The sequence below is a fragment of the Lissotriton vulgaris genome, chromosome 10 (genome assembly GCF_964263255.1).
Source record: "Lissotriton vulgaris chromosome 10, aLisVul1.2, whole genome shotgun sequence".
Classification (NCBI taxonomy): Eukaryota; Metazoa; Chordata; class Amphibia; order Caudata; family Salamandridae; genus Lissotriton; species Lissotriton vulgaris.
The window spans coordinates 238,197,913-238,222,249 of record NC_141698.1 but is presented as its reverse complement, the minus strand read 5'-3'; the positions used below and the strand labels follow the sequence as shown (position 1 = coordinate 238,222,249).

Here is a 24,337-nt window from a genome sequence, read left to right as displayed (position 1 = left end):
GGAGCTTAAGGCAGTTCACTTGGACAAGGTGAAGATGAAGCGTTTTTCCTCTATCACAAGGCCAACTTTGACCAGGAATTTTTAGATGATTAAACATGAGCTTTGGTTTGAATCGTATTGGGATTTCATTTCGAAACCATTTGATAGAAAGCTATACCACCAGTTTAGGGTAGGCTCCCTTCCGATTAAAGCTTTTACTAGCCGATGGTATACGTCTACGACAGAAATGTGCCCTTTGTGTTTAGCACAGATTGAATCAATTGCTCACATCCGATTTGTTTGCCCGGCCTACAGGCCACCTAGGATGAAATGGCTCAAGCCCACTTGTACCAGCCTGGGCACAAGATCAGCCATGGAGGCCTTTAGGATCCTGCAGACATGTGCCCAGAAATCCATTGTTGTTGCCATGGCAAAATTCTTGAGTTGGGCATGGGTGATTCGGGCTAACAAACAAAGGGAACACTGATTTGTTTCAATCCACTTTTTACCAACTTTAAGGGCTGTGCAGTAGATTGAATTTGCTACCCTGTCGAGTCTTGATGCAAGGTTTATTGATTTCATCAAAGACCAGGGTAGCTGTTTGTCTAAACCACTGCCATAGGTGTTTTGGCCTTATAATACCGTTTTGCAAATAAACCATTATTGGGTGGATATATTTCATACCACATCTTTTTAACCTTATGGGCTTTTATAGTGTATTAGAGTATGTCGATCTGCTGTATTAATACTTAAACTCATGCATCTTATTGTGGCCCCCTTACATTAAGGTCAGCTCTGTCTTGCCTTGATCTTTTTCAATTTTGTATTTTTAATCGGTTTTAATTTTTACCTGACTGTAATGTCTTTTATGATTTTTATAATCGAAATAAAGACTAATGAACTGAATTGACTACTACTGTGTAATAAAGACGTCTATGAAATGCTAATCTGGCAGGTGCCTGGACAGTAATGAATAGGCACATCTTAGAAAACGGATGTCAAAATCATCTTAGTTGCTAATATAAGTCTTCGCAGCATACAACAGCAGAGTTCTACAGCAGTTAAAAAAGACAAATCAAAGAAAAAAGTGAAATTCGACCAATCCTCGGACCATGCCTACACATAGATTGTCCACTAGTGAGAGTAGAAAGAAAGTAAGCTCCAAGTAGCATTCTTTGTGACATACATGCAGGCAAATGTACAGGAAGATAAATGTGTAAATAACACGCAAGTGCAGGAAATATTTGTGAATTAGACAAATACTTGTAAGATGCGACTATGCTCGGCATATGCTCACCATCATCATGTCCCAGCAGGCCCCCTCATTGAGGGAATATGCAGGACTACCACCACCTCCCCATTCCTCTATTAGGTCTACTCACAGAAGGGATCTTCAAAGCTCGGATGTAGAAGCTGCGTATTTCCCAGTAACTCAAGAGGTTACAAAACATCTTGACCAGCCGGTAGAGCCAGAAAACCGCTGCCATGACCAACAGGAAGATGATCCAGCTGTCCTCCTGGATCCTGCGAGACAGACAAAGAACAAGTGACAATATAGAAACACAGTATTTATTTATGGTCTTGTATCGCACAAACTCCACCCAGCTATGTAGCAGAGCATTGTGCAGAGCAGGTATTAAATAAACCACATTTAATCAGACATGAACTGTGGTACCATAATAAACAGATGTTAGCATATACAAAATAAATGTCATTATGTTAGACAGAGATCAAGAAAACTGCGGCACTAGGAAACACACATAAAACCGATGAGAGAAACAAGGTCATTAACTAAGAAAACAAATCACAACTGTGCTACGTTCAACATCATCACATAGGCCTTGAAAAGCAAATAGCAATAACCATTTATTTGTATGGTATAAGAGAACCAAAATACCACTTGATAGTATAAGGAGACCAGATATCAGGGTGTAAGCACAAGGAGAAGGTAAGGAATATAACTGGTTAGGGAACTGTCAAACAATATCAGAAATGTGGTCAGGGATAAAGGAAGCAAGAGGAAAACTATGTTCGGCATTTGAGTGGTGACAGGGCAGAGAGTTCCTGTCTGTGACTAAGAGTGCAAGAAACTGCACAACACAAAACTTCTCGTCAGATCACACAAAATGAGAGACCCGTTCCGAGGGTCACAGGACAAGCAGGGCCTCCTGGGTCTCAGCCTTGGAAGTTAGCGTCATTTGCTTCTGATGTTCCAGGCATCTGCCCTGCCATGGCTCTGCAAACTGGGCCAAGTACAGCCACTTGAACACTTGACTCTCGGTGGTAGCAATGGCGAGCAGTTACAGGCTTTTCAGGGAGGTTAAAACAAGTTCAGCGCACTACCAACAAACACCCAACAGAGTAATAACTTGATCGTCCATCCTAGTGCTCATCTTTATAACGGAGAAGTACTTTAATACACTATAAAATGCAATACTATACACAACAAATGTTCAGATAATCTGAGTCTCTGGTGCAGGGCCACTGTCCTTGGGGCTGGGATGACCCTCTGCTTTTCTCTCCACCTCCTCTTCTCTCTTAGTGTTAGGTACAGTAGCGTGAGAATCAGGCAAAGGTCTGCACTAGGCTCCAATTTGTCAAAGAGCACTTCAGTCCTTGCCTTACCTCCAGACAGTAAGACATACTTGCTGAAGGTGCACTGGCCCTCTGCTCCAGTCATGAGAGCAGACACAGGTAAACGATATAGCCCGCTGTCAGACTCAGGTCCAGGTGGAAATAGCAGGGCAGCTTCCAGGCACGCCACAGTTCAGCAGTGGCAACATAGTCCAATTGGGCGCACTTACAGTCAGCGCCTCGGTTAGCTGTACAGTCATTCACAAATAGTGAAGAAGTAACTCGCTGCAGCAGCTTCTCTTACAGTGGCATAGTCCATTCAGGCACATGTTGGGCATGTGCTGAGGCGCCAGCAAATAATTCGTCATTTTGGGCACACTTGGACAGTGCTAATAGCTTGGCAAAAGTCTCTTCAGAGATGCAGTGTTAAGTCACACTTGAGGCAAGTGTCAATTCAGGATAGCATGGACTTGTCACTAATCACTTCCTCAGTGGGGCAGACTGATCAACCAAAATGTGGGCAAGTGCAATGGGCTGCAACAGCAGAATCCATTTTGAGCAAACTTGGGCAAGTGCCATAGGGAAGGGGCGTGGCTTCGACTCCGCCGAGCATGGTCGCCTGAGCCCCGAGCTCCGGGCTGATCTCGGTATTTATCCTGACCGAGAACCTCCCCGGCGGCGCCACTGACCCGGCGTGGTTCCTGACCGACGTGGAGCACCTCGGCATCGGCCGAACATGAGAAGGTACCCGCGGATGTCTTGCAAGCGGCAATTGAAACGGAGCCCGGACTGCGGCGGTCGGCCATTTTGCAGAGGGCCCGCTGCGGCTCACTGATCCCCGACCTCGATTGCTGAGGGGTCGACTGGAGATTCGGCCTACGTGGAGGGTCAGGGGTCGGAGCAGCCCGGGACACGGCCCATTGGCGGGGATAGACGCGGGCGCCTGGCGCTGGGGCCCGCGTACTGGTGGTCCCGACTGACCAGCGGCAACGAACGGAGGTCCCGACGAGAGGGGGCTGTGGCGTCATCACCTCCGGGCGGCGGAGTGGAGTGGTCCCGGAAGGGGGCCCGCATAGGGCAGACCCGGCGGGGCTGCTACTCGGGAGCGCCGGTCTGCCTTGTTTGGCGCACCGGAACCACGGACCCCGACTGGGGAGCAGAGACACCTCGGAGCTGTGAGAGGGGAGTGGCGCCTGGCCTGCTGGGGCCTCGGTAGCCATGCTGGAAGAGTAGAGGCCACTGGGTTTGCGGTTTGCCCAGGATCGGACTGAGAGGGGCCCTGCCCTTGGCCCAGTGCAGACACGGTTGGTGACGTCTTGGTGTCTACGCCACGGGTCCCTGGACTTGGGAGGACTTCTGGCCCCCCGGCGCGGCCCTCCTGTGCACGGATGAGGACCTGGGGGCGCGTTGGCGCTCCCCCTAGATCTGCCATCTGGGTATCCTGGTTCTCACCGAGGGGCCGGGGCGGCCTAGCGTCACTGGTGGGCCTCATTGACGGACGTGGGGCCTAGCGGGTGGGAGCCCCCATTGGAGCACCGGATACCTGAGGCCAGACGGCGCCACCCGGAGCCATCTAGTGGAAGCAGTTCCGGCTCTTTGCTCAGACCGACCTGAGGGGCGGCGGCCCCCATTGCCACCCGGAGCACACCTCGAGACAGACTCTTGGCGATTGGCATAAGTGCGAGAACCGGTGGTGCAACATGGGAAAACCACGGAAGGGAGCGGGCACGGCACCACCGGACCAGTCTGAGGATTCTCTTGAGGCCCATGACCAGCGGCTGACGGATGGCCAGGCTACAGGGCTGCAACAGCAACAGATGGACCAGATCCTCAAGGCCATAGGGGACACAAGAGAGGCGCTACGACAGGACATCGCTCAGGTCTCCACAGGCCTTGGCCTCCTGAAGGCGGACCACGACAAGCTCGCTGATCGAGTCAAGGCAGCGGAGCTGGTGCTAGAGACGCTGGAACCGGCCCAGAGAACATCGGACGTCACATTGGAGGACCTAACGTGCAGGGTGCGGCAACTGGAGAAGAGAGCGGCTGACGCAGAAGGGCGCAACAGGCGCAATAACATTCGCGTGGTGGGTCTGCCCGAAAATATCGAAGGGGGCGACATGGTCTCATATCTGGAGAACTGGCTGCGAGATGTGGTGGGCCCTGAGGGCCTGACGCACTTCTATACACTGGAAAGAGCTCATAGGGTTCCGGCTCGACCTCCAGCTCCGGGCCGCCCCCCGACCAGTGATAGCCCGGCTGCTACATTTCAGGGACCAGGACATTATCCTGCGGCACGCCAGGTCGGATGGCCCGTACAAGGTGGACAACGCATCCGTGTCTCTATTTCCCGATCATTCCCAGGAGGTCCAACGCTGCCGCTTCTCCTTCGTCGCTGTTAAGAGGGCTCTCCGCGACGAGGGGGTGCAGTACTCTTTGCTGTTCCCTGCGCGCTTGAAGGTGCTGGTAGATGGAGTGGCGATGTTCTGCGACACACCGGACGACGCTTGGCAGTGGTTGGAACGGTACAGAGCGGGCAAGGATGGCACGGGTACCTGGGCGGAGGCTGCGGAGGACCGGCCGAAACCGCGTAGGAGCAAGCGCAACCAGAGGCAAGAGCAGAACAGGCGGTCCCCATCGGTGTCGCAGACTGATCTGGAGAGGCAGGCCGCCGTTCAGGCGGTGTCGATCATCTCTGGAGTGGTGACGGAGGCCCCAGCGGTGGACTCGGGCTCCCGATTGGGCTCTGATGAAGCGGAGCTAGGAGGTTCGGATGGGGGCTCGGAGATGGACCCTGTGGAGTTGCCTCAGGTCACTCCGCAGACTGCCGATGGACTGATGGACGAATGATTTCCAGGAGGCTGAGTGAAGGACAGTAAGGAGGTGTGCTCAGCCTGTGAGGAAGACATTACCGGGGTTGATGGGGTTTTGCTGTCTGGGGCACTAGGAATGCCGCTGTCACCTGTTTTACTGGGGTGTTGCTGGAGCGCGAGGAGACCCTGGTTCATTCAATGGGGCGGTGGTGCTGCTGGGGGGGAGGGGGAGGTCTATTATTAGTCGGGATCGGCCTCTCACGGTGTGGTGGGTCTCTGGCTATCCGGCCGGCTTGTGTGGAGTCACCTCCTCGATCTCACATAACTTGTGAGTCTCTGGTAGTTCCCAGAGTTTCCCTCGTTTGCGGGGGTAAGGTTTGGATGGGTAACAATTGTTTGGCGCCTGTTCTGGGGGTGGGTGGGTTGGGGGTTGGCTGGGGCTGTTGCAGGTTGCAGGGGATTGTCAGTGTGCCGACAGGGCTGTCAGGGACTGGACTCGGCTAGAGGCCTATTGATGGCGGCTAGATTGGAACTGAAATGTGTTACCTGGAATGTGCGGGAGCTCAACTCCATGAGGAAGAGATACAAGGTGCATGCATGCCTGGTGCGCATGGGGGTTCAGGTAGCTTTTCTGCAGGAAACGCACTTAACACTGGCAGAGGGGCAAGCGCTACAGCGGCGATGGAGGGGGCAACTCTTCTATACTACCTATTCTGCTCATGCTAGGGGGTGTTGATTTGGGTGCGAGCAGGTGTCCCCTTTCAGCCCATGACGACGAGGGTGGATTCAGATGGGAGGGTTGTGGCGGTACTAGGGCGACTGGATGGCCGGGATGTTACGCTTTGCCGTGTTTATGTTCCAAACTTTGATCAGGCCGCGTTCTTCTCTACGCTGTCGAGGAGGTTGGCATCTATGCTGGTGGGCACAGTGTTCATGGGGGGGACTTTAACTCGGTGGTGGATGTGGAGATAGATCGTTCCCACCCTCCGCTGGCTCAATCGGTGGTGCGCAGGGTGGCCAAGGCTCGGAGGAACTGGCAAGAGCAGTGGGGGCTTTTAGACGCCTGGCGGACGCATCACCCCATCGATAGGGATTATTCGTTCTACTCCACGCCACATGATCTACATGTGCGCCTTGACACTTTTCTTTGTACGGCTGGGGCCCAGGAACTCACGCGCAGCAGTGAATACCTGGCGAGGACCATCTCGGACCACAACCCTTGCTTACTTACGGTCCTCTGGTCCAGACAGCGGCAGCCGATCCCCACGTGGCGGCTGAACCCGCTGGCACTGGAAGACCCGATATTCCACACAGAGGTGCAAGAGTGCATTGATAGTGTAAAAGCAGAGGAAAACATTTGATGAAGTGAAAAAAACAGAGAAGTATGCCATGAGTAGAGCCTCCTTTTTCCGATCAAACTGAACATTGAAAAAACGCCCTTCTTTGAAACACCGGAGGAGAAATAGCAGTGGCTAAAGGAACCCAGGGCACTAAGTGGAACAACCAAGGTGCATTGATTGGTAAAAAGAGAGACAGGAACCCCGGTCAAAGGAGAAAAGTGAGATATCAAACAGAAGAATAATGTTGGTGGTCCGGCCATTTACAACCTAGAGAGTAAGTCTAGGAGGAAGAGGATCTGAAGATGCAGGTGTCAGCTCCAATCCAGACATGCAGTTAACTAACAACAACTGAGGTGACTAAAATTAAAAAGGAAAGAGGAGGGGGGGGGGCATTCAGTGGTTCTCCTTCCACTGCCATCGGGGTGTATTGTTATGATGTAAGCACAAGGATATGTGTTAGTAGCAAGCCACCACTCTTATGATCCCTGTAAAAATGTATGAACACACAACGGGATTACTAAAACACAGTATGCTGCAATCACCTAGCTGTATGCTAAACCCTGTGTGCCCTTACAAGACCAGAACAAGTCCAGGACATTTCTCATGTCAAAGGACAGGCCTTTCGGCACACACAAGATTAGTGTGAGGCTGGGGTCAAAAAACCACAAGCCAGCATTTCACATATTTGCAGTTGGGCACTCGACTGGGGACACAACTTTACACAATGCAAATGTCCATTCCACCACAGGAGAAATTAGATAAGTACACTACATCGAATCCTGAGAACCTGAGAACCCCTGAACAAAGTAGGGAGGAGGGGGTCCTCAATCTCATGGAGCCCTGAGCCAAATGGGCTGAGTCATCGACAGCAGTAAAATTGTTCATAATAAACAGCATATGAACAGACCTTCAAATCAGATTTAGAGAGGTGTGGGGTGGGCTTGGCACTGCTTAGTCAGGATAAGCGCAAAGTAGTTGATAGAGTGATGGAAGCAGAGTCTAGAGTGGCGGATATCCGGGAACACAATGGGCAGTCTAAAGACTATAACGACACAACTGCTGAAGCAGTTCTATATACTAGAAAAGCGGGTCAAATGTGCAGAATGAAGAGCTCAGAGAATCAATCTGTACCACTACAGGGGACTAAGGGAGCCCAGCCCAAACAATTCATGGAGGGCTGACTTCACATACTGCTTTCTATAGAAGACATTTTTCCCTGCTTTATGGTGGGAATAGCACGTACGACACTGATGACACACTTGCCTTCTGGTGCACCTCACACTCACCCCTCCAGCTCCTCATTATTGCATATCCCCTCAAATAAAGAATGCAAGATGCAGTCCTGGCAAAGGTGCAATGACTGAGGCTGACATAATGTGAATCCTCCCATGTCATGTTCTTTCCAAAAATAGTGTAAAAGCAGAGAAAAACATTTGATGAAGTGAAAAAAACAGAGAAGTATGCCATGAGTAGAGCCTCCTTTTTCCGATCAAACTGAACATTGAAAAAACGCCCTTCTTTGAAACACCGGAGGAGAAATAGCAGTGGCTAAAGGAACCCAGGGCACTGAGTGGAACAACCAAGGTGCATTGATTGGTAAAAAGAGAGACAGGAACCCCGGTCAAAGGAGAAAAGTGAGATATCAAACAGAAGAATAATGTTGGTGGTCCGGCCATTTACAACCTAGAGAGTAAGTCTAGGAGGAAGAGGATCTGAAGATGCAGGTGTCAGCTCCAATCCAGACATGCAGTTAACTAACAACAACTGAGGTGACTAAAATTAAAAAGGAAAGAGGAGGGGGGGGGCATTCAGTGGTTCTCCTTCCACTGCCATCGGGGTGTATTAGGAATGCTGGGGTCCAACTCACGCTCCTCACATGAAACAAGGAAAATTAACTGCACAGGTAATCTAGCCAAGTAGGAGGTGTAAGGGGTTGCATTTAGTTGAAGCAACAGAACTACAGGGTAAGGGGATGGGACGAAAAGATCATTGCTACATTGGAGAGGCAGGCAGGTATGAAAATGTGGCACAAAAAAAGGGGAAGGGGCAAGTAACAGACCCAGTTAAAAGAAGGTGTTGAAAGCTGGTGGTTTATGTTTTGTTGTCTATGTTACTTATACCACTGGAACAATTCAGATTAGGTAGAGATGTGAGGCCCCACCAGTGAAAGGGTGGTGAAACGAAGTGGTGGTGAAGATCACAAGTGAAGATCACAAGTGTACAGTGTACAAAGTCAATTGGGGATTGCATTCAGACAGGGAAAGATTCAGACGCGGGTGTTCTGCTCCTAACACTTCAAACATGGCTAGAAGTAGTACCTAACCACTCAGCCATATAGTGGGGGAGGATACTCTTGTAGTTCAAGCTTCACTCACACATACAACAAGTACTGCCCAAACAGAAGCAGTTGTACTTTCATACACATACAAGGAATAGGAGAACCAGCAGTACAGGTATTATTACACACACACCACAGGCACAGCACAGACAGGTCAGAACTGGGAGGGTATTAAAAAAATGTCAATTAATAAAATTGGTATATCCACCAGGTTTCCAGTAGCCTTTTTTCTTTAGGAGTAAGAGATCTCTTTTAGGTAGATGTATTTTTAATTTTGTCAAAATTATTGCATTATGATGGTGGTTTCTCAGTGTGCTTATGCACCCACTGCAGGGATCTGTGTTTGACCCTCATAGTCGAAGGTATGAATCCCAGTAGGTTCAGTCAGTCTATCCACTCATCGATGAGACGTTGACAAAAAGGGGCATGAATTACGTTGGAAACTGGATGGTGATAGCCTCTGGTGAGGACCCACGGGGGTAAGACAGATACCTTGACTTGCTTGCTAGTGGTTATCCAGCCCACGCCCCCTCATTCCCCAACACCGTCTAATAGGAGGGCTGAGGGGCCCAATGGTGTGCGCAACGGAGGAACGCAGGAGGAAGCAGCACTGGAGGGACAAGAGCAGGACAAAGTACTATGCGGAGATGGAGTAAAATGAGTCGTCGCAGAAGGAAAGCAGGACGGCTTCAGCGACGAGAGCAGGAGGTGCCAGAGGGAGAAGGAAGCCCGAACTGCAGGGGTGGACAACTCACCCAAGTGGAGACGAAAGTCGGTGGAGACCTGGAGGGAGTACGAGTGGCTTCAGGAAGGTGAGGTCAGCGTTTTGAGTACCCCAGGAAAAGGGGAGACGGACGAGGCTGCTGTAGCGCTGAGAAAGTCACAGCCTCAGGTATGTAACCGGGTGGAGGCACCAGCCCTGGTAAGGTGGGTGGTGACACGGCGCTACTTGGTGAGGATGTAACAGTCTTTGTGGGGAGCACCCATTGGGTGTGTGAGCGACAGGCGTGTTCCTTGCGTTTTATTATCACTGGGTGAGAGCATTTGACTGCACTGAGAGGCCCTGCCTTTACTTCTGCATATTTAGTGTAATTTAAAAACACTCAACCGTGTGCACGACTTGACAGTGTAATTGGTTTTGCTGATTCCTTCTCCACACAGGACCGGAAATTAAAGATCCCTTGGTGGTTTAGGCTGTTGGCCATTACAGTTAGATAAAATGAGGACTCTGGTGACAGGTCCCAATTTTGTAGCCTGACCAGTACTTAAGGCCTCCCACTTTTGTTTTATCCGAAGCATGACGTATAACCATTGTCAAGCCATCCCACAAAGCGGAGAAGTCGAGAAAGGCAATAGCTACATTATAGGGAACTCTAATGAAGACGTCTGGTGCTTTGTTTTACCTGCTGGGTAAAACCAATAAATGCTTGAACTGAATATCACGCTGGTTTGGGTTGTGTCACATGGGGTCAGAAGTGGGATATAGTCCACCCTTGACAGAAGGTAGAAATGACCCAACCTGTGACAATGGGGGACGTGCTCAAACTGCTGGTGGAGGGCCAGCAGCATTTTCAACTCATGGTAGAAGAGCCATCCAAAGATCCCCAGCAGGACAGAGAGAAACTTCAAACAGCCATACAAGCCCAGGGCACAGTAACCAGCTGATTTATGATACAGCTATTCACAGACTGACCCATATCATGGCTAGCACCAAGGCACACAGAAAAAGTTCCTAGTTCTGAGTTGCAGAAATAACAATTGGGTGAAAACCCAGACTCTTTCTTCTCCAACTTCGAGAGGGTTGCCACTACGGCAGCATGGCCCCCAGAACGGTGGGGACAGTATGTTGCACCCCTCGTTGTGGGGGTTGCAAACGGCATACCAAGCCGCAAACTTGATACAAACCCCTATCAACATATAAAATTATCTACAAAGGTAAAATTTCAGAAGGAGAAGCGGAACACCCAGAATAATCATAGGGCGTCATGCTATAGAGTACAGGATCTTGAGGACTGCGGTTTGAAACCTTCATCTTCCTCACTCGAGGACTAGTTTCTGGAAGCACTTTCCAGATCCACTCTTGCCTGGATACGACAACACCTTAAACTCACTGTCTCTGTTGTCACTGATCTGACTTGTGCTTTTCACAAGTCACCCGATTTTAGGGTCCGCCAACCTTGAGCACTGATTCCTGTCCACCATAACTGGAGAATGGCTATTTCAAGGGTTGTGCCGAAACTTCCCTATGACAATAGATATATGCCCCGTCCATAGGTAGGGAGACTGGACAAGGACTGCAATGTTTCCAGTGTGCGGAGTGGGGCCATATTGCTCATAACTGTCCACCGGCATAACCTATGGAAGTGAGGTATTCAAGGGGTAGGGTTCTGAAGGCCCGGATAGATATCGGATGACGAGCAGAACACTACTACGGAAGAGATAAAACTGAATACCTCCCGAGATGGTATAATTAGCCAAGGGTGTTTTCAGACATACAGCGGTTTTACAACACTTGTGTGAGAAGTTGGCCTGGTATATGATGTTCACTATTCTAGTGAGCACCTTGCACCAGTCCAAACGACCCTTATGGTGATTGGTTGTAAGTCAACCTTATAGACCAGCTATCCTAATGGTTGCATGGACAAAAGCAGTCTTAGGCTAAACTCAAGTGGGCATGTGAAGCCAGCTGTTTTACCATATGCAATCCTTTTAACATCAAATGAAAGGACACCACACAAGTTATATATTATAAAATATATGTATTTATTACTAGAATAATCCCCTGTACTCTTTATGAGGACAGAAGCACAAGCGTTAAACAAAGAACTTCATATAACATACAAAAGTTGCACAAAATTAGGATAGTCTCTGGTGGCCACTCAAACCATATACTAAAATAGTGGTATAAGAACCACGTTATGAACAATGCTAAGGCCTAGGGCCTTGAGAATCGCTGGGGCTACACTGGACTAACGAAGGTTAGGTCGGGGGAGGCCCACAGGATGCGGGTACAGTTTCTATAGGCACAAGCGTTTACCAATAGAAGTCAATGGTGCGTAAAAGTTAGAAAGTTACAGATTTGGGAGTCTTCCGACTGGACTAGAACTTAACCACTTAAAACTAGGACACTAGAGGTGTAAACCACTACAGGAGCACCGGAGTACTCTCGTTACCTCACCCACAGAAAGCGGGTGCATAGGTGTCAAAGTGTGCGGGTTTCGTCGTGGAGTTCTATAGAGCCTGGAGGAAAAGATGCTGCAGGCGACCAGGAGAGAAGAGTCCGGTTGGATCCAAGGGTGGATCGAAGATGTAGAGCACCTGAAAGCAGAGGGGACAGAATCTGGGTCACTAGCCAGTGACCAGGATGGAACCAGGAAGGAACCAGGAGATGTCTGGTTGCGATCAGGTGATGTCGTGAAGTTTGTCTCCGCTGCCACGTGGACCAGGAAGGATCGAGGACGACCAGGAGGTGGACACGGACTGTCCCACGAAGGCTCTCGCTGTCGGCGGTGTCTGTTCTCGAAAGGAGTCAACAGGCCTTGGCAAATGCAACCCACGCAGGAATCGAAGATGGCTTCTGGATCAGACCGGCAAGGTCTGATGGGCTGCTCCTTTTCAGGGGAGCAAGGGCCAGTCTGGAGCAACCATACCAGCAGCGAAAATTCGAAGGTTTGTCGTCACAGAAGCCACTAGCCAACGGGCAAGTGACCGGACAAGTCGAGCAGGAAAAATGCAAAAGGGCCCCACGCAGCACTCGGTGAGTGTGGAGAGGTGATCTTCGGTGCAAAGGCTGCTCGGGGCTGGGGCTTCTCAATCCCCAATGCACAGCTTCGAGGGTGCCTCAGGAGCTGCACAGGAAGCACTTCGCTGGCTTTCCAAGATGGCCGGTCCCACGTCTCACGTCGCCTCCACGGGTCTCAGTTTTGCTGGGACTGTGGATTGGGCTGTTGGAAGTCTGGGAGTCCAGGTCTTGTGGGTCTCTGTCGTTCGAGCTCCGGCAGGAGCAACCCCAAAGAAAACCTTTGAGCGCTGATGGTGCCTGCTTGTGCAGGGTGGTCACTCCTTGGCCACAAGGGAGATTCTTCAGTCTTCTACGTCGAGTAGGATGTGGAAGGGTCCAGAGTTTCGTATCAAAGTTTCAGTCAGGATGATCTAATGTCTATGGGCACAGCTCCTACCTTTATTCCAAATCAAGGGGCTGGATCACCTGCTAGGTCCCTCCTATGGGTGGGACCCAGGAAGCGGGTGGTTACACCCCTTTCCCTTTGTCCAGTTTCGCGCCAGAGCTGGGGCTGGAGTGCCCCAGCACCGGTTTGAACTGGACTTTGCATGGGACACCTTGTGTGCCCCAGGCAGTGTCTAGGTTCATTCAGGCCTCCCTGCCCCAATCCACTATCTCCTGTCTGGGTGGTGCTAGAACCTCCCTGTGACAGGAAACCTTTTGTCCAGGCCTTCCCTGCCGGAGTTTTGGTCAGCAGCAGGAGGCCAGACTTGTGTCTGTGGCAGCAGCATCCATTTTGTGATGCTGAGGCTCTGGTTAGATTTAACTGCGTTTAAGGAAAGTAACATGCTTCTTCCTCTAGAAGGGTGGAATGCTATTCCCGTCGCCAGGACTGGCGAGGGGGTAGTATTCCAAAGCGTATGACATCTTACACGACATGTTTTGATAAAGCCAAACCAAAGATAGCTTTGAACCGCGAGGTTCATAATGCACTTAAGAGTATATAGTATGGCAATATCCTAGAACAGCTATAAGGACATGGTTCCAAAAGCAACAAGTATCAACAGAGGGAGGTAGAGTATGGAGATAGGATTCTCACTCCACGGGCACTGATATTTAAACAAGAAGAATCCTACTCAGGGTGTACACCTTAGGGAATGGGGGACACCCAGTGTTGTGTTTAATACCCCTCACACACCAACAGGCCCCTTGGTGTCATGCTTCATCATCGGGGTCTTCGCACCCCGCTGGAGGGATGCGGCGTGCTACGACCAGCGGCTGCGCGGGAGCACTAGAGTGGTTGACTATGTGTGGTGTGTGTTATGTGCTTGTGCTGGGGTATATGGGAGAATGTGAGTGAAGGGTGTGGTGAGGATTAAAAAGACACCTGGCCAGTAGGTTGTAAGAAAAATTTATTCGAAAACTCTGGCTGGTGCTATTAAAATAAGTGCAAGGCGAGGTTAGTAGTCTTGATTATGGACTTTACCTCTGGTGTGCGTCAACATGTTTCGGAACTCAGTGTTCCTTCTTCAGGACGGGTGCACAACTTCCTAACCCTACTCACGTGTGTTTTTTAGTAAAAAAATGTTGTTTACTAAATTTTTAGAAAAAAGTGAAAAATATTTACAGTGAGAGACTAGGCTATAGTGTGCCTACAGCGGTTTGTCGGGATCATGCAGTTGCATGTCTCATTTAGACTGTCATGTTCTGCCTTACGAGCATGTCCAGAAAGCCAGGGTAGGTAGGTGGACTCCTAATAAAGTCCGCCAAAGTAGGCCTCTTTCCTCCCTGCTATACTCCGCTGAGTATAGCAGCTGCATGATCCCGACAAACCGCTGTAGGCACACTATAGCCTAGTCTCTCACTGTAAATATTTTTCACTTTTTTCTAAAAATTTAGTAAACAACATTTTTTTACTAAAAAACACACGTGAGTAGGGTTAGGAAGTTGTGCACCCGTCCTGAAGAAGGAACACTGAGTTCCGAAACATGTTGACGCACACCAGAGGTAAAGTCCATAATCAAGACTACTAACCTCGCCTTGCACTTATTTTAATAGCACCAGCCAGAGTTTTCGAATACATTTTTCTTACAACCTACTGGCCAGGTGTCTTTTTAATCCTCACCACACCCTTCACTCACATTCTCCCATATACCCCAGCACAAGCACATAACACACACCACACATAGTCAACCACTCTAGTGCTCCCGCGCAGCCGCTGGTCGTAGCACGCCGCATCCCTCCAGCGGGGTGCGAAGACCCCGATGATGAAGCATGACACCAAGGGGCCTGTTGGTGTGTGAGGGGTATTAAACACAACACTGGGTGTCCCCCATTCCCTAAGGTGTACACCCTGAGTAGGATTCTTCTTGTTTAAATATGGTTCCAAAAGCTGCAGACAGGCTCAGCTCATGCTAGAGCACCATCTCACATAAAACCAACCTCCAGGATTGTTAAGGCCTGCCATAGGAGTGACTTATAGGTGCATATGTGTCCAGATATAGGTTTAGACATAGGTATGCTATATCTTAGCAAGGGGTGATTACACCACCTTGCCCCAGCTGAGTGATCAGCCAGTTGTGTCAGTTTGGATGGCCAGCCAGGGGTGGCAAAAGATATGCTGCAGCCCCTGGTAGGCCTTGGATGCACCTATGCCCTGGGTACCTATAGTACACTGTACAGGGGCTCATAAGGTGACCCAGTATCCAATTGGAGATGTACCTAGGGTACATGGAGTCCATTTTACAGAGAGAGCAGATAGCCTGGAGCCCTGATTAGTAGTATTCTAGGCCAACTAAGTCGAACACCAGCTAAACACTAGGCAAAAAATATGGGGTAACCATAGTCAGGTACCCACCTTCCTACAACCTGTGATAGATGTCAGTTAGGTAATCCCCCTCACATGATGAATGCCCTTTGTGACCTCTGCCCATTATTGATGCCCAGGCCGTTTTCCAGGGTGGGTTTCCCAATAGAGCTCCTTACAGATCAGGGTACACCATTCATGTCCAAGTTGATGGCACAGATATGTAAGGTGTTTGGCATCAAGCAACTATGGTCGTTTGTATACCACCCACAAATGGATGGTCTCCTTAAGCAATATAATCGTACCATTAAAGCAATCCATAAGAAGTGGTTACGGACACCGGGAGGGACTGGTAGAGGAAGCTACCTCTGGTTCTGTTTGTAATATGAACACATGCCCAATCCTCGACAGGGTATAGTCCCTTTGAACTTGTCTTTGGTAGACAACGCCGGACTCTGTTGCATATGCCTGTGGAACAGTTGGGGAAGGAAAAAAACAATGGGTTAGGGCTCTAAGACTAGTTATCTAGCCTTAAAGATACGATCCATACGTTATGGGACGATGTCCACTAGAATATGGAAAATGATCAGGAGGAACAAAAGGCAGAATACAATCATAATGCCAAGCTGAGAGAGCTAAGTGTAGGGGATCAGGCATTGGCTCTCATACCATGCTCTGATAAACTGTTAACTAGATGGCAGGGTCCTTATGTGGTGCTTTCCCAAGTCCCCCATGTGACATATAGTTTGGCGTCCCTCACTGCGTAAAGAACAGTCAGATATATGGTATGTGGTACTGATGTATCCAGACTTCCAACATTAATTCGTATTACAAACTTATGCCTCAGACAAGGGGCTCTGAGCCCTTTTGTCACAAAAGGAAAAGGACAACTGTCTGCAACCAGTGGCCTATAGAAGTAGAAAGTTGCTGCCCGGAGAAACCCACTTCCTAACAAAGAAAAAGAGTGTCCGGCTATCACATGGGCAAGGAAAGCCCGGCCATATTATCTCCTGGGAAAGCCCTGCCTCTTACTTACTGACCACACACCCTTTGTCTGGCTACCTCGCAACAAAGACACCAATTCTTGAATACTGCGGTGGTTCCTAGCTCTCCAACGTTTTTCTTTTCAGATTCGCCATCATACAGGGAAGATGCAGGGTAATGCTGATTTCCTGTCAAGGACGGCTGTATCTTCATGGACCGATGGCCAGTCCTGGATGGGATGTATTGTGTCCAGGATGTCGGAAACTCAATGGTCGTTGCCTCTGGTAAAGACCACGGGGCAAAATAGATGCCTCAACTAGCACGCTAGTTGTTTTCCAGGCCATGCCTCCTCATTCCCCAACGCCATCCAATAGGCAAGTGGAGGAGCTCAATGGTGTGCGCGACAGAGGAAAGCAGGAGGAATCAGCCCTTGTGGGAGAAGAGTGAGACGGATAAGGTTGAATAGGTGCTGAAGGGAACTATCACTCGGTGAGAGCATTTGACTGCACCGTAAGGCCCTGCCTTTACTTCTGCATGTTTGGTTATCTTTAAAATCACTAAACTGTGTGTATCATTCAGCAGTGACCTTTGCTTAACATTAATTGGTTTAGCGGATTCCTTCTCGTGTGAAGTAGTGTGGCTCACTGGTTAGAGGCGGCAGACCCGAGAGCAGAGGACGGCCCGGGACTAGGGTTCGATTCCCGGCGCGGCAGGTTTCTGGACCAGGGTCAGCGGACTCGATAATTCTCTCGCCTCGGTGCCCACTCTGACCAGCGATCACACTCGGCAACTCTGGGCATTAGCTTGCCTCATCTTCACTAACGGCCCCACCAGACCGCCGGGGATGCCTGGTCTCACCCTGGAGATACCCATTAAGGGACCATCTCTCAGGGAAGCCAGGAAGGGTTTCGCAGCGGTCTAAGCGCCTTGGGACCCTACGGGTAAGTAGTGCGCTATATAAATGCCAATACATTTACATTTACACATTTACATTTACATTCTCCACATAGGACCCAACATGAACCATCCCTTCCTGTCTTGGTTTTAGACAGTTGGCCATTTTTGTTAGCTAAAAATGAGACTCTAGAGAAAGGTTCCGATTTTGTGTCCTGACCAGTACTTAAGGCCCACCTCTGGTTTTTGCAGAGGGTGACGCTTTCATGGTTAATATTGTGTCATGTGATGAAGTGGTTTTGTGTCAAGATGTAAGATGGAACCTGGGATGTGACTGACACAGCCCCATTATGTCATACTTTAACACATTAGACTGATGTATGACATATTCTTCCCTAGCCCAGCTATCCTATCTATGGTGATCCTTAACTCCGACAGCTCTACTAATCTTCAACTTACTTTACTGAACCCAAACCAGCCTCTCACAACCTACTACACCGGAGGGGACAGATGTGGGCGCCTACTGGCTTATAAACTCTGAGAGGCCAAACTGAAACCAGGAATCCAAGAACTCCGACGGGGTGGGGGGGAGCGAGAAGATCATAGAGGGCTCTGAGATCGTGGAAGCCTTCTGAGATTTTTATGCCTAACTCTATTCAGGCTTGGCACTAGACACCACCTACGGTGAGGCGTACCTTGCTGATGCTGATCTACCCACACTGGCTCAGATGCAGGTGGACCACCTGGACAGAGACATCAGAGTAGAGGAAGTCATAGCCGCTATCTTGCGTATTAATATAGGGAAATCACTGGGGCCTGACGGCTACTCAGCCGTTAAAAAAAAACGTTCAGTGCACAGCTGGTGCCGCTTTTTAATTCCTTTGCCCAACCGGGGGCGATCCCCTAAGACATGCTCAAAGCCTGCATTGTAGTCATACCAAAACCGAGGCAAGACATAACCGTCTGCGGTGCGTACCGCCCAATATCCCTCCTAAACATAGATAATAAATTATACACAAGAATTTTAGTGACCTGCCTAGCACTCTATATGCCAGGGGTGATCGACCCGGACCAAGCAGGCTTTATCCCCCAACACCAAACGAGCGATAACACCAAACGCACTTTAACACCTAGTAGAGAAGGCCTCCTGGACACAGGGGGAATATATGCTCCTCAGCATTGATGCAGAGAAGGCCTTCAATAGAGTGCACTGGCCTTACCTAGAATAGGTGCTTAAACGAGTGGGAATGGGCGACATACTGATATGCATCCTGAATTGCTACCGGTCTCCCACTGCCACAGTCGGCGTGAATGGCCACACATCATCCGGGTTCCCTATAGGTAGAGTTATGCGACAGGGGTGCCCCCTCTCACCCCTACTTTTCGCACTCTATATGGAGCCTCTAGCCCAGTGAATACGGCGCAACCCTTTGATAAGAATTACATTTGGGACCTTCAGCTTATATGCCGATGATGTCTTACTTTCCCTCACAAACCCAATTTCAGCACTGGGAGCCTGTTTTTCAGAACTGGAATGCTTTGCACAGGCTTCCTTCCGGTTTCAAGGTTAACTTTGATAAATCTGTAGCATTAGACCTCTCCCTGTCATCTGCTACCCGGGCGTACCTTCAGGAGAAGCATCCCATACATTGGTCTGACGACTCAATCCCCTACCTCGGGATTCAACTTGCGCCCTCTATACAGACGATGGCCGCCATCAGCTATGCCCGCATCCGGGCAGAGTTGGGCCAATGGAAACACTACCCACTCTCATGGCTGGGCCGAGTGGCTGCCACTAAAATGACTATCCTGCCCCAGATAATATACGTCTTCCAAACCCTGCCACTCGGCCCACTCACTGGCTGGATCCAGCAGACCCATACGGAGTTGACACAATTTATCTGGCGGGCTGTAAGCCCTTACTGAAACACACCATAGCAGTTCTCCTCCCGGAGGAGGGTGGTCTTGGCATTCCCGATCTTCAACTTTACTTCCAAGCAACACAGATGCAGTATTTAGTTGAGTGTAACCAGCTGGAATCAAAAAAGCACTGCCTCTTTCAAGACAGGGCGGTGGCTGCAACATCCCTCCAGAAGGTCCCCTTTCTCCGAAAGAAAAACAGGCCCCCTAATCTCTATGCATCTTACATCACAAGGGTGTCCTTGGAAGCATGGGATAACACTAGCATCAAACACAATCTTACTACATTTCCCTCCCCACTCACTCCCATCTTTAATAATCCAGACTTCCAACCAGGCCTGGGTGAGACGACGGGGGCACGCTGGCGCTCTACAGAATGCAGGTCTCTGGGTCACCTGTTTGATCTGGGTGGGATCATCCCCTGTCAACAGAATAAATCAGACTATGGAATCCCTGAAACCAAACGATTTCGCTACCTCCAGATATGACACTGGGTACTACACCCAGACATTAAACCACACGCTCACCGGCCTCTCTCTGTGTACGAAAAGTGGCTTATCGCACGCACATCTGACAAGAGCTCATTGGGAACGAGAGCTGGATAGATCCCTCAGCCGCAAGGAGTGGGAGGGGGTCTACCACAGAGCCCGCCATTCAGCCTACCACACGGGACTGACTGAGACAATGACGAAAATAGCTACATAATGGTATTATACCCCTGAATGCCTCCACTCAATAGACCCTCGACTAAGTGCGGACTGCTGGCGGGGTTGTGGGATGACCGGGACCCTGGTGCACATCCTCTGGGAATGTGAACATCTACAGCCTTACTGGGCTCAGGTTCTAGACGAGGTGGACAAGCACCTAGACAAACAAATACCACGGTTCCCGCCTACGTTCTCCTGGGTCTCCCCAATCCCTCGACATATCCTCTCAAATCCCGCAGAGGCCGCCAGATCGCGATAGCACTAGGCTCTGCACTATAGAACATCCTGAACCACTGGCGCACGCCCCAGATCCCTTCATTTACAAGCTGGCTACACCGCCTGAGGTAGGTTCTCGGAATAGAGAAAATGACTCTCACACAAGCAGGGAAAGGCACTGCATTTGTAGACCTTTGGCAACCATTTTTGTCCCTCCTTGCCTCAGAATTTAGGGAAGTGACTTGTCCCAGATATCTGAGACTCTTGCGCCTTACCGATCACCAGCAGGCAGCAAATTAATCTGACTCCCACTTACGCACTTTGGAGACAGTCTTGATAATCGACGACAACCAAATGGACGGGGGACGGGAGGTGGGTGGGTGTGAGGGAAAGTGTAAGTTTTATTTCCATGTTTCTTCTTTTCTATGTTACGTACTTGCCTGGAATCCATAACACATGCCCTCTGCTCTCTGAGCATGACTGATCACACTGCTCTTTACTGCACTGGAAGACCGGTAATGTTCATGTTTGATAAAATCTCAATGAAAGATTTAAACCTAACAAGAGGCAGGGAAAGAAAGGGTTCCTTTTATTTAAATAAGCCTCACACACTCTAATAGTGTCATGCTTCATCATCAGGTTCACCCCAATCATAAAGGTCAGGGTGGGCTCGATGATGTTTCAAGGAGCACTTGAAAGGAAAAGACCGGGGGCATAAAGATTAAAGGCAGGCGAGTTCCACCTGATAACACTAGTACACAGCACAGCGTTAAAATATTTGGTGGGATACTTTTGTGTGTGTATGAATCAGATTGACTCGGCCATCCCTACTAGACTTCTATATGTGATCCTGGCATGACAATGGCAATTCCTCAGACCTGCCAGCCTCCTAAAAGTAAAGTTGACACATGATTAACTCTACTCCTAATCTGGTAGCCTTTAAGAGATTATCCCTATAGGTAATTGCAGGGTTGCCAAATTAAACAATGTAATTTGTGATACTTTAGTCAGCCACTCAATGCACACCTCCCTATTTTCCACCATGCAATTCTTGCTACAGTAATCTATTAAAGAATAAGGAATGCATTTTTTGACTCCCTTTGAGATTGGACACATTTTTACTCACAAATTGAGTCATCTGTTGTGGAAAATTTAGTCAAAAGCTGAGGAGCGCAATAAGGAAGAGAAGGGCGCTGGAGAGCTGGAATCATGGTAAAAGTAGAGTGGGGATAGAGGTAGATGTGACAGAGCAGCATAGCATCATATATACTACTTGGAGGAAGAGGATGGGCAGTAGAAACAAGGGAAGGCAGAAGTGACAGGAGAACAGCTATGAATAGACAGGCGGAACCAACCACCGGGGGAGCAGGCAATAGCAGGAGCTCATATTCCAAGACAGCTAAGAATTGAAAAAGTGCAAGGAAATTACTATGCGATGGTTCCAGTTGCAGACCCAACAGCATGATGAGCCAGCACTTTTTGAACGAAGGCAGGAAGTGGAGATAGAAGGATACACTGTTGGGGTTTGTTACTAATCCTTTATCAGACAAACATGAAACTCTGGAACGAGCAATTAGGCAGGCCTGGGCGGAGAGGCTTTATACTGAGAAGCAGGCTACTCAACAGAAGTAAACAGGGACAGTCGAATAAGAAGCAAGAAAATGAGATTGATAACAAAGTCAACCAATGGAAAGCAATGAGTAGAATGTAAGCCCCTCTAAGTGTCAGGCAAGAACACAATACATCTTTTGCAACTAGACAGCTAACGCTCTCTGGTAGACAAAACCTAAAAAGGACGCTGATTTCTGACCCGGACATCAGTATATCACTGAAGCAGAAACCTATCATGTTTGTTAGGAATCAAAATGTACCTGGCAGAATAAGTGTGGCTGAATGTCTATCTAAAACTCCGAAAGCAGCTTTCTCTGCAGTGTTGGCTATATAAACTGACATAGCCATATAGTCCTTAATGATAACCTACAGGTCACAAATCAGAATCAGGTGTTTATAGGCGTAACTCTTACTGCTGGCATGATCGTTAAAATATTCTTTACACAACAAGTTGCCTGAAATGTTCACTGATCTACATACAGACATCGAAGGGTGGCACTGCAGGTAATGCGTATGACACAGTAAGCACCAGCTGTGTTGTGCTGGCAGGATAGCATACCCTTTAATTACTATTACCGACCAATGACTTTAGGCTTGTTTTCATGCATTGATCCCGCTGCATGCGCAGAAAGCTTTACTCCAGAGTCAGTGTGGCAATCTTTGGATTACTTCCAGGGGTATAAATAGGATTTTACAACCATGACAGTGTCTTATTCTGCCTCAGGGGAAGAAAAGATTGTGTACACAGCATTGCTGAGGATCTGAGCACGTGTCAAGTAAGCTGTTAGTCATAAGGACAAGAACAAACCAGCTCAAGATCCTTGATGAGTAAGTTTGTAAACAGAGAGGCGGGCGCCATCCTTCTCTTCCCAGAATGAAATCTGGTAATGCACATTTCTTCCTGCACATACAGTTCCCGATTCTCGCAATGACAGACTGTGATCAAGGGAGATCTATTTACAAAGAGGGGTAAATGTAGTGCTGTTCATCAGCAGTAGAAAACGCTGAAAGATTCCCTTGAATCCAAGAGATGTCCAAGGAAAACTAGACATAACACAAAATTGGCAAAAACACTCACGGAGTAAGAAGCTGGAACCAATATAGGATTGAACAACCAAATCGACAAAAACTCTCCCACTCAGACAGGCCGCTAACACCTCTAGAGCTACAGGAAATAACTACACACAGTGCACCAGAGAGGACAACATAATGTAGAGCTGCAAACCAAAAAACAGATGCAGAAACCTTGACAGGAATCATTTAAATCAAGAGAAGGTCACGACACAAGAGACACAAATACACATAATGAAAACCAAAATGATACCAGTACAGTCTTTATACAGTCTGGTGCCCAACAACAAAATACTCACGCCACCTCAAAAGAAGGGAGGATCTAGGGGCAGGCATGTGCAAACAGAACCAAACAGGTTCAGAAGGAATTAAAGCAAAAATACGGCAACGAGAGAGCCAAAGAGATCACGCCCAAACAGACTATGATCTGCTGGACATTCAAGACACCCCAGGTCTAACACTGTCCACCCCATCATATGTAATCCAACTTGGTAACTCTTATTATGTATATTGCAACCTATTGCATGCATGGCCACTTGGTCTGAAAGTCCTATACTATAAATGCGAATCTTTCTTTCTCGACTTTCCACATTTTCTCTACTCCACTTCCCATACCAGACTCTCCAGCAACATATTTTGGGAATGAACACTACCCCAATTGAGTACACCACCTCCTGACCTCTGCCTCTTCATCTCAAGCCATGGCTAGTGTTGGCTCTACTCAGGTATTCACTGACGGTCTCTAGGGGTCTACTATGCTGCTATGCTCCTCTGCTGGCTTAATAGGACTTGCACTTCACAGTCATCTTATGTCTGCTTTGTTTATAAACTTCAGCCCTAGGACCTCTTCAAGGGCACAGATGGCCGATTTACTTTTCAGGATTACCTATAATATCGTGGGGCTCAACTGTCATTACTATCCACCTGATTACCTCACCTTCTCCAATATACTGTACAAGTTAAGGGCCTACTTGCAATCTAAAAATTGGTGAAAATACAACGTTACTCCTAGATACAATCAAATGGAAAGTCATACTTGTTCTTTAGTGTCAACTGACGTATAAAAGATCCCTCTGTACTCCATCTCCCATGTTCCTTCTCATAAGTGCTTGTAGTGCATCTTCCAACTTAGTCTGGTCTACCACCCTCCTATGTTATGACTTACTGCAACATGAGTTGCCGGGTCCTCTTCCTTGCCTGTCACCCCCACCAAACACCAACACCTTAATGGATGTCATTTGCTGCTAGAACCAAAACAACAAACAGTGAAGGAGGCTTAGGTCACACCTGAAAAATGTTTCCTCGTTGAGGAATCTTACCAGATAGCATTCGCCCGTTTCTGGCTCTGCCCTACAGATCCTGTACA

The 24,337-nt window shown here is 48.7% G+C and overlaps 1 protein-coding gene across 2 annotated transcripts in view; it reads right to left on the bottom strand.

Annotated features, from left to right (window-relative positions):
* Positions 1-24,337, bottom strand: part of ATG9B (autophagy related 9B) — a 336,653-nt gene that overhangs the window by 169,132 nt on the left and 143,184 nt on the right. For both annotated transcript variants that reach the window (XM_086940924.1, XM_086940925.1), the window contains exon 6: positions 1,362-1,503. In XM_086940924.1, coding sequence (XP_086797050.1) covers positions 1,362-1,503 — 142 coding nt within the window. The remainder of the gene's footprint in view (positions 1-1,361; positions 1,504-24,337) is intronic.